Genomic DNA, 9,893 nt, shown 5'->3' with positions numbered 1-9,893 from the left:
AGATATATGATGTCCAGGAGGTGGTACTGGACATCTCTGCAGGCCAAAGGACAGACTGTGAGGTACCAGTGTACAGGAAAGGACCTGAGATGAGTTAGCAATGTGCTGTAATGTTTTCACTGTAAATTGTGCCCCCATGCTGTGGGGGTGGGATGCAGGACTTGCCTCTTGAAAATGTTTGTTGCTGCAGAACATGCCAGTGAGATGTTGCAGATATGTGGCCTGCTTACAAACCAGCTGGTGAGGCTGAACAATTATACAGGAGCCATCACAAGTCTGTTGTCCCATGCTAGGCTCACCCTGAATAACAGCTTTACCTTTTCAGTTTGATTTTCTCTAGAGCTGGGATACATTAGCATAACCATTCTTGCATCTTCTAATGTTCAAATTTCCATCTTAGCCTCCTGCAGCCTTGATCCAAAAGCTTTTCATATTTATACCAGAAATCAAGGTTTTTATGTAAGCAGCAGTGAGGGATTTAGTTTGCATATATAAATATACAATAGTCTCACTACTCTGGCTGCTAGTGCAAAGTGAATCCATGACATGGGTTGTGTTCTCTTAGCTAAAGGCAAAGGCATAAGTTAACTGACAATGAATTATCCTATTGGAGAGCCTTCAGGATGGGGATTATCACTGCTAACACACTGTCTTATCCTGCATGCAGTACACAGAGCTAGCTTCTTTGGGAGATTTGGAACACAGGCAAGCGATAACGTGGAAATTCATTAGGCAGCACCTCAAAGGCCCAAGTGTCTGTGTGTAGTATCTCATCCATTTCAATGGGAATCTTGCCTACAGGAGAAGTAAACTCATGGAAGTGCTGTTAGATCATTTTAATAGACCAAAAATCTAAGGGGATTCAGGAGTGGCAAGCATACCCCTTAAAGACATCTCACTGCATAGTACGTACTTTGGAATCCAACCCAGGGTAAATAAATGCTGGCCTATCCAGTGACAAGAGTAGCAAGACTGTGATTTAAAAAAAAGGGACAGAATAGGGACAAAACTGTAGTTTCATGTGACAAAGCAAATCTCCTCACCAGACTTTAATCCTGAAGCCTATAAGAATTGAAATATGTCACCATCGTGGAGTTTGCGTACCAAAATTAATCCTATTTAGTACATTAGATCTTTATCTAAACCTCTTTGTGCAGAGGATGAGAGACCTGACCCTGAGAGAAGGATTTCCAAATGCCTTCAGTTGCTCTATCAGTGCTTGTTATTTGAACATGGGAAAAGAAATCCCCCAATTTTACAAATCAAACACTTCTAGGCATAAGCTATTCTTGAGGGCTATCTGTAGGCAAGCTGCTGAAGAATTAGGGCAATAAATCACTGTGCTGCTTTTCCTTACTCCCTCTATTAGAGCCACGCTTTCAGTGCTCAGAAGGGATTTCCAGACTACTCCCTTCTACTAGGCAACCCTTATTTAAATAACAAACCCACATTTTTAGTGTTGTCTAGCTTACCTTTGCTCACTTTGAGGCCTGATCTGACTAAAGGACTGTAAAGAGTAGGTCTTCAGTGAATGAAATCAGGGAGTTGTGGCTGAAGTCTGGCCACTCCCATCTTACACAACACCTGGCTATTTCTGGCTTGGGTGGGCTACTTGCAGGTAGGAAGCCACAGAAACTGGTTTCTGTTGTGGTGCAGAAAGACTTGCTGGCAGAATTTCTGTCTTAAAGAACAAATAGGAAAACATTGTTTCTAAGAGATAAGATGAGTAAGACTACCCAGAAACAAAGACTTCTTAATATTGGTCTTAATATTTCAAACAGAATAGCCTGGAGAGCAATGCTTCTGGTTTGCTCCTTCCTCCCATGCTACTGCTTTTATCATAAACAAGAGAAACATTTTTACATCTGACACTAACATCACCACTTTTTCTTTCGAGCCCATTACCTTTTACTAATGGTAAGTTCAAAGAAATAATTTTTGCTTCCAAAAGTAAATTAGATATGTAACATTTTCATAAATTAGCACTTGAAAAACAAACACTGTACTGAATGTACTTACCTTCAGTGTCATTGGCATTGCTTTGTGATTTCTTTCAAAGCTTTCAACATGGCATTTTTTGCATGATATCTTGCAAAAATTGTCTAGAAAAGTACCAACTTTACATATCTATCAATTAAACAAGCTGTATTCAGGAAGCTGAGGGTTTGCTAATAGGCAATGAGGAATTCTGTAAGATGGTTGACAACTAAGGCAGTGAGAAAGTGGGGAAAACAGTGTTTATACATATTTTAGAGCATACTGAAAACCTTACAGACAACCTGCTGTTTACCTGCATTCTTCCTCCCTGTGTCTGTCATGACCAATTAGTTTCATGTCCCTTGGGTAATATCACGCTAATTAAATATTAGAAACCATGGGGAAAAGTGGTAAGAGGTTTGTTTTTCTTTTGCTGTGCACTTTAACAGTAAGTGACAAGCACCAACCTTCCAATATCATATGCAAACTGTAGGATTTCATTGTGACATTCCCAACCATAAATCCTAATGTGCTATGCAAATATGGAAAATTTCAGTGAAATTCAATGAATGACAGCACAACTGAATGCCTACAAGCAGCATTACAAAGGGAAGGATGCAAGGCAAAATTAAGGAAGTTTCTTTAAAGAGCTAGGAGACAATTTGTAACTAAACAGTTTTATTTAATTTTTTTCCAAAATAAAAAAACACAAAATAACCACCAAGATTAAAGGCCATAGACAGCATTAACCAAATGAACCAGCCACTTGGTTATAGTAGCTGATAACTAGAATAATTGGATATTATTGCATATACCTCAGGTTCATTTATATATCCATTACAGTTTGGCAAGATTACAATCATACAGTAGCTTTGGTTGTGTAAAACCTAGTAGCAATACTTACTTAAAATGTGACTGGTTAACATTTTATGACAACAGCTATTTTTCTGTCTTGACATGCCTTCTCTCATTCCATGTTCTTGTCCACATTGTCACTGACCCAGAATTAAGGAGACGTATTTGCCACCATCGTTTATAGCCCTTCTTTATCACCACGTGGTGATGGATCTCAGAGGGGTGGTAATCTCTCACTGGCTCTCCTCATACAGGTTTGTAGAGCAGCCTCTCCTCCCATGCTGGTGGCTCCCACCACCCAGCTGTGGTAGCCTCAGCCTGGCACTGAGTCCATGCAGGATGCAAATATGTCGAGGTGTTTATGGCTTTCAGGCCAAAGCCTTTCCTGACCTACAGTGCTGGGGGGGGACTGTACTGCCTTGCCTTTGGATACAGAGAAAAAACCACAAACAAACAAACAAACAGCTTTTCACATTGGTGTGCTGAGCTGCCAGCACAGAACAGTATTAACAAACCTAATACACAATACTACCTTGGTTACAGAGTTGTGCCTGAGACACTGCACAGGATTGCATGTGTATGTTCTACAGTCTATGTATTTTAGTTTTGGTCTTTTAAAAAATGCTCTCATCCTTATGTAATCTAGTGTAACACTGCAGCTTTAGAGTAATGGTTGATAAAAGGTCATAAACACACAGGCTATTTGGAAACGCTGGAAGCTTTTGCCTATCCTGCACCACTTGTGCAGAATTCCTGCCTTTCTGCCATCAGTCTGCCCCCAGCATTCTGGGAACATCTACTTCCACAGGAAATACATCACCTACTTAAAAATAACCTAAAATTCTCAGTTCTACCTGGGAAAGCTATAAAATAAATTGGATTAAACTGAAGCCATCTTGTGTGTGAAGACCCTTCTTCACTTACAAAATGCTGGAACACTAGATAACTAGATCTACTTGTTTGTGCAGCCCTTTCATTTGCTTGCACTGAAGCAAAAAGGAAGTCAGCATGAGGAACGGCTGCATGGTGAAGATCCTGCAGAACAAGGTAACTGCCATGCAGTAATTCAAATGCAAGCAGTGTAACTGCTTTTTGCATTCAGATCCATACTTGTATAAGGATATAAATTAATAAGCCCTTCTAAATGATTTTAGAAATATCCTCTTTGATCTAGACATATAAAACCTCTGAATACTTAGAATCACTAGATTTCACATGGCCCACATAGTCATAATTATTTGCACTTACATGGCAAATATTAGAAATACATTTGCCTGCAGTTGAACAGGTAATTATACTGTCTATTATTCAGCTGAGCAAAGATCAAGCACTCTATATCTTGCAGTTATTGGATCTTATTCTAACCCTTTGCTTTAGAAAGGGGAAATAACCATCTAATTATATTACCAGTGCACAGTACTTAGTTTGAAAAAGACAACCTATAGTAGAGAGCTAGATTTTTTTCCTAAGATGACTTTTTATGAGATACTCTAAAAGCAGTCTCTTATGACTGAAGATTGTCTATTTCACTGTACTCGCATAGTAAAAATAGTTAAAATCTAATTACAAAGCTGCTACACGGTTATTTTGTGGTCTGTAAAACAAAACAGTATCCAGAATTTTATCTGAACAAAATACACCAGACAGTATAAAAATATTCCCCAACTGGAGATTGAAATATTAATGCTGGATTTGGGGTTTTTTTTTTGTATAAAAAGTAATGTAATAATGGTTGACATTTATCTGCTTACCAGTCAAAAATATACATATGACTTCAAGGAGCTGTTCCAGGCTCATTTTCGGTGAGCTTGTGCTTTTGACCCTAGGAGTAATAAATGCACAAGTGGAACACAGTTTCCTGAAAACCTGAACTTTATCTTATTTCTAACAATAAGAGTAACTTCTGGCTATGGATTTCCACTTATTTGCTTTGTTCAGGCAACTACAGCAGAGGAATTCCAGAAGCACCACTTCCGCTTTGAATGATGCTTGTTCAGTGCAACATCTTCCTTTTCTCTCTCCTTTTTAACTCGCTGGTAGTGATCTTCTTCCTTTAAATACCACACAGGTGGCCACCGATGCCTCTCAAAATATTCTTGATTATCTGATGGGAAAAAAAAATGAAAAAAATCCCCAAAGACACCAGTAAGATACACAAATCCCAGAAATGTCTTGCAAAAAGCTAGGCAGCTAATCATTGATACATTCTCTATGCTGGCTGGCTTAGAAAGGACTCACCCAGTTTCCTTTTCTTTATGTGTGAAAAGACTTTCAAAGTGATTGCATACAAGAGGCATTAGTTCACCAAAACTATAAAAAAAGCAAGGCCTTTACAGAGTGTATTTTTCATTGCAGAGCCTGAAAAGAGGTCTGTTCTTTTAGCATCACTGAATTAGGTAAAGAACATGATGCTTGCCCAGCAATCAGGCTAATGATTATGACCTTTCTTTGCAGATAAGAATTTATGAACGCTGTTCAAGACAGCACAGAGGTTCAGTCTCATGGCTTAGTTATGTGAGTTCATCTTTGCCTTTGTTTAATCAACTGGGTGGGGAGAAAGAAGGGGAAGCCTGATGAAAACTGGCGAGGAAGTTGCCCATACCTGAAGATTTAGCTTTGATTTCCTTGCGGAACTTGGAGCAAACGCTGTTGTAATTGGTGCAGATGTAGTGCAAGCACCAAGCTGCCAGCTGGTTAGCATTGTGAAACTGTGAAGAAAAACAAAGAGCTTATTCCATTTCCTGGGGTTATCATTCATTCTGCAGCCCCTATTAACAGCTAAAACTGGAATGGTCCCAGCAGATGGTATCTGGCTGTACTCTCCCAGGTGATCATTCTGACTGTCAGCTCTGATCTCAGAGTATAAACATGAGCTGGGTGCTGGCCACAGAGGATATTCTAACATTACTTAGAGATATTGCTTCTGTCTCCAACCAGGAGAAGGAAATAAAAGAAAGATTTCCCTTCCTAAGATAAAAATGAAGTGAAGTGAGCTGCTTTCTCTTGGGAGGGGTTCAGTTCTGGTTTTGTGACAGGGTCTCAAAAACAGCTGCAGGGAATCTTGCATGGTGGCCAGTGTTTTAGTGCTACTTTTGTGCAGTGTTTTAGTGCTACTTCAAGCCAAGCTGCAGCTGACTCGTTGTTAGTGTGAAATCAAGAATAATAAAATGTAAATATTTCAGCTTGTTCCACTCTAGCTGGGAGTCTGCTGCATTTTGGGAAACAGGTGTGCAGTTTAACTGTGAGCTGGGAGGTCTCTCTTTTAATTATTTATGGGACTCAAGAAAGAGACTGAAATGCACTTGAACATAAAGAAGATTTGCACATACTCTGAATTATGAGGTGATTGAATTTAAGTAGCCAGTTTAAGGATTCAAGAAATGTTGTCTTTGCAGTACAGGTCTAAATATATCTCCAGGAACTGAATTGAAAGGAATGCAAGAATAGATCACCATTACAAAGCTGAACAGCTTCATTACATTGCTTTTCATGTTAGTTAGTGCACCATAGTCATGAGAACATGGAGCTTGGAAGTTTCACAATCAAGACAAACTAAAATACATAGTTGAAAAACAACTCCTCTGAGGTTACTTAAAGGGATGTTTTACCTTTGAACTTATGAAAAAAACCTACTTTAAAATAGAAGATAGAACTAAGTTTTATTGTCAGTCACTCTCAGAAGTGCAGGCTTTGAGCCACTTGGAAGCAGTGCTCAGAACCAGTAGGGAGCTACAAGCAAGTCCAGCAGCTGACCAGAATCTCTTCAGAAGGCTGTGTACACTGACCTGTGCCAGTTCCAAATAGGAGAGGACTTCTCCATCTATTGCAACGCCGCTCATGGAGGCCTTTGTCAGCTCTTGCACTGCATGCTGCTCTGTTAGGGGAGAAAACTCATCATTCACAGGACAAACAGCCACATTGCAAGGTCATACCATGGTCACAAAGAGCCCAGGCAGCATGTTCTCTCTCCCTCCTCCTGGTGGTAACCAGCATTACAGAGGGGCCATGTTCACACAGGTACCCTCAGCAAGCTGAGATTTGGGGGAAGTCAAATCCTGACCTTTAGAGCTGTGGCTGAAGATGTGGTTCATAACCACTTATAGAAGCACAAAGTTCAGCAGCCACTAGTCTTTCTCTGGCATGGGTACAATATTTCTAATTTAAATTAGAAATACAGATCAGCTGTCTCCTTTCAGTCATACAAAGTTTTTAATCAACAGTTTACTTGCCACTGAATTATTTATTAATGAGTATCCACACAGCACTGATAGGGAAAAGGTCACTTCAGGCCCTCTTTAGGTTTTCAGAGTGTCTGTTCCTAGGGATTCAGATGAAGGCTGACCAGCTCCCCACAACAATCACCTCAGTTCAAGATTCTCCTTAACCCTTTCCTAGGATCTTAAAAGTCCGAGTGTTTTTTGGGAAACATTGGCAGTTGGTTTGATTCTGCTAGGTTCAGTTGTTGGCAGTAGCCCTTGGACTCAAAATTATTTCACCAAGAATTAAATAGAATGAAATATTCTTAATACTGAACGTATGTTTACACTGCAGTTACCTTAAAAAATACCCAAAACTTCAGCTAAAATGTGCAAATAAAATATAGCAATAAATATTTGGTCTGTCAGAACCAGTAAAGACAACAGACACAGTCCTGATGCACAGCTGAAGGAGTGAAAGGGTTTGGTATGTGATTATATTTTGCCTAAATGTAGTCCTGTAGGTAGGTGGAGATTTGTTTCAGCTCTCTCTGAGTTTTGGTCTTGGTCATGTCTCCAGAACAATGCCAAATTACTGACAGAGAGAGAAACAAATTAAACACAACACTACCCAAACATTCCCAGAGGTTGGGGTTGTGTATGGATTTATTTTTAAAACTTAAGTGGTATTCTAACCTGTAATTTTTCTTTAAATATGGGATTGAAAAGGTTTTCTTCCTGAAATGAGGGTTGAATCCCCATGGATTTACCAAAATATCAAATTCTCATCTAGTGAAAAGGGACCTGGACAACCTTTCTAAAAACATGATCATCTAGGTAAGTTTTGAATTGGCTCATTACTCTCTTTGAACAGAAATATAAAGTGGAGCACTTCATTCATCACTTAATGGAAAACCCAGAATCCTTCCTGGTTTTATGTAAATTAACAACAACAGAATGGATTTTACAATCCACAGACATTATCCTCAGTGTAAAGAGAAGGTTTACTCTTTCTGTTTTTAAAGCACAGAAAACTTCGGTGTTCTGAGCTGGATTAGCATGAAACTAAAAAGGGCAAGAGAGAGGCAAATACATTTCTCTGTGTGAAAATATCAATTTGCATTACAATACCCCTCTCAGAAAAAAAGAAAAATTATCTGACACTTGAGAATGTTATGTGTTCCAAAAACCATTAAAGTAAATTTCAGCTGTTGCAGAAGATAGTGCATTGGACAAGGCCAAAAAATTGTTACCTGCTAGAGCAATCAGGTGAGGAAGGCAAAACCTATTTGCCAATGCAATTAACTCAAGGGTGTCCAGTTCCTGACTGGAGGACAGTTGCTTGGTATACAAGTAATCTAAAACTGCTTGCATGGAGGTCTTGTTTATGTTGGGCAGAGCTACCTGGAAAAGATATTTAAGAAGAGAATTTATAATTATTAAGGGATTTTCATATAGCAGCTAAATTTCACTTCTCTCACTTTGCTTGTTTCTCTTCAAGGCATTTCAGAAATGCAGGGAAAACATTTTTCAAAGCAGAAATTTCCCATTCAAGTTCAAGACTGCCAACAGGTAAGCATTGCTCCAGAGTCAGATCCTTTGCCAGGTTATATCCAAGCTGGAATTGGATCCACATCAAACAGTGACTCTGTTCAATGCTCTCTAGCCTGCAAATTGACAGCTACACATAACAGTCACTGAGCACTTCCCATGCCAAACCTCCCTTGGTGGACTCCTTGAGCAATCTGTCTGCTCCTGGGAGGGGATTTTCTGTGGATTCTGAGAATAACAGAAAACAAAGGATAAGAGTAAAACCACCCCTTTGTCTCTTGTAAATAACCAAATTGTCCAGGTAAACAAGGCTGAGAAGGAACTGAGAACTGAAGAAATGAGGAATAAAAAATGTAACCCCTTTCCGCCCCACACATGTAGTGAGTGTAACCAGCATGTAATGAAGCTGCCAGGACCAGGATAAAAAGTGTGTAATTTCTCATGCTACAGCATAAACCTTTCATGCATATCAGCCACTCTGGGAAACAGCTCAGTTCTCCAAATGAGAGCAGCTAGCTGTGAAACTCATTCATTATTGATATATTTTTGTTAATGTAGAGAACTGTAAGTTTAATGAATGAGTTTATAAAATTTGCCCCAAATACATAAAAGGTAGTATGCAAAAAAAAAAGATGTTTTTTATTATTTGTGAACCATTCAATTCATATCTACCTATATTTTAAAACTTCCAAAAGCATTAGTGAATGCTTTAAACTCTACAAAATGGAAGCTAAATATTTTAAATTGGAATGATGAGCTAAGACTGTGAAGCTAATAATTAAAAATAGGCTAGTAGAAAATAAATGCATATTCTTCATTGCCAAATGCTGCATACTAGAATCAAATTATGTATTTTTATTGAACCACTTATTGAGTGTGCCTCTGGGAGAGGAATTATGTTTAGAGCTGTACTAGAAGAAGGCAGAAAAATCCAAGTAGAAAAATATCTACCAGGATATTAAATGCAAAATCTTGAACATTTCATATGAGTATAACTGTATGGAAAGCAACAAGAAAAACAAACACATCTGGGTATGGCACAAGAAAAAATATCAGCAGCACGTTTGGAATTTGAAAAACAGACCATGAAGGCACATGAAAATACAGGACTTCTTCTGCAAAATCTTATTCAAAGCATTGAGATCTTTTAAACTCTATTGCATACCTGCTTTACTCCAGAGGAAGAGATGATGCACTGCAGAATCTTGGCTGAGTTTCTACTGAAGTTAGTAGAATTTCTCCTAAAGTTAGCTCAGTTTCTACTGTGAAAACAGCTTCCTTTTCTAGTTTAACACTCATATGTCTTTAACCCTT

General features: G+C 38.8%; 1 protein-coding gene across 4 annotated transcripts in view; it reads right to left on the bottom strand.

Moving 5' to 3' along the window:
- Positions 1 to 2,638: 2,638 nt before the first annotated feature.
- The window catches only part of RHOBTB1 (Rho related BTB domain containing 1), a 48,074-nt gene continuing 40,819 nt past the window's right edge, over positions 2,639 to 9,893 (bottom strand). For all 4 annotated transcript variants that reach the window (XM_030241384.2, XM_009087560.4, XM_018911092.3 and 1 more), the window contains 4 exons: positions 8,282 to 8,432; positions 6,618 to 6,706; positions 5,435 to 5,540; positions 2,639 to 4,936 (listed from right to left, as the gene is read on the bottom strand). In XM_030241384.2, coding sequence (XP_030097244.1) covers positions 4,767 to 4,936; positions 5,435 to 5,540; positions 6,618 to 6,706; positions 8,282 to 8,432 — 516 coding nt within the window. In that variant the 3' untranslated portion in view covers positions 2,639 to 4,766. The remainder of the gene's footprint in view (positions 4,937 to 5,434; positions 5,541 to 6,617; positions 6,707 to 8,281; positions 8,433 to 9,893) is intronic.

This window comes from Serinus canaria, chromosome 6 (assembly GCF_022539315.1).
Source record: "Serinus canaria isolate serCan28SL12 chromosome 6, serCan2020, whole genome shotgun sequence".
NCBI lineage: Eukaryota > Metazoa > Chordata > Aves > Passeriformes > Fringillidae > Serinus > Serinus canaria.
Note: the sequence above shows the minus strand (reverse complement) of the source record. Positions and strands in the feature narration are given on the sequence as shown.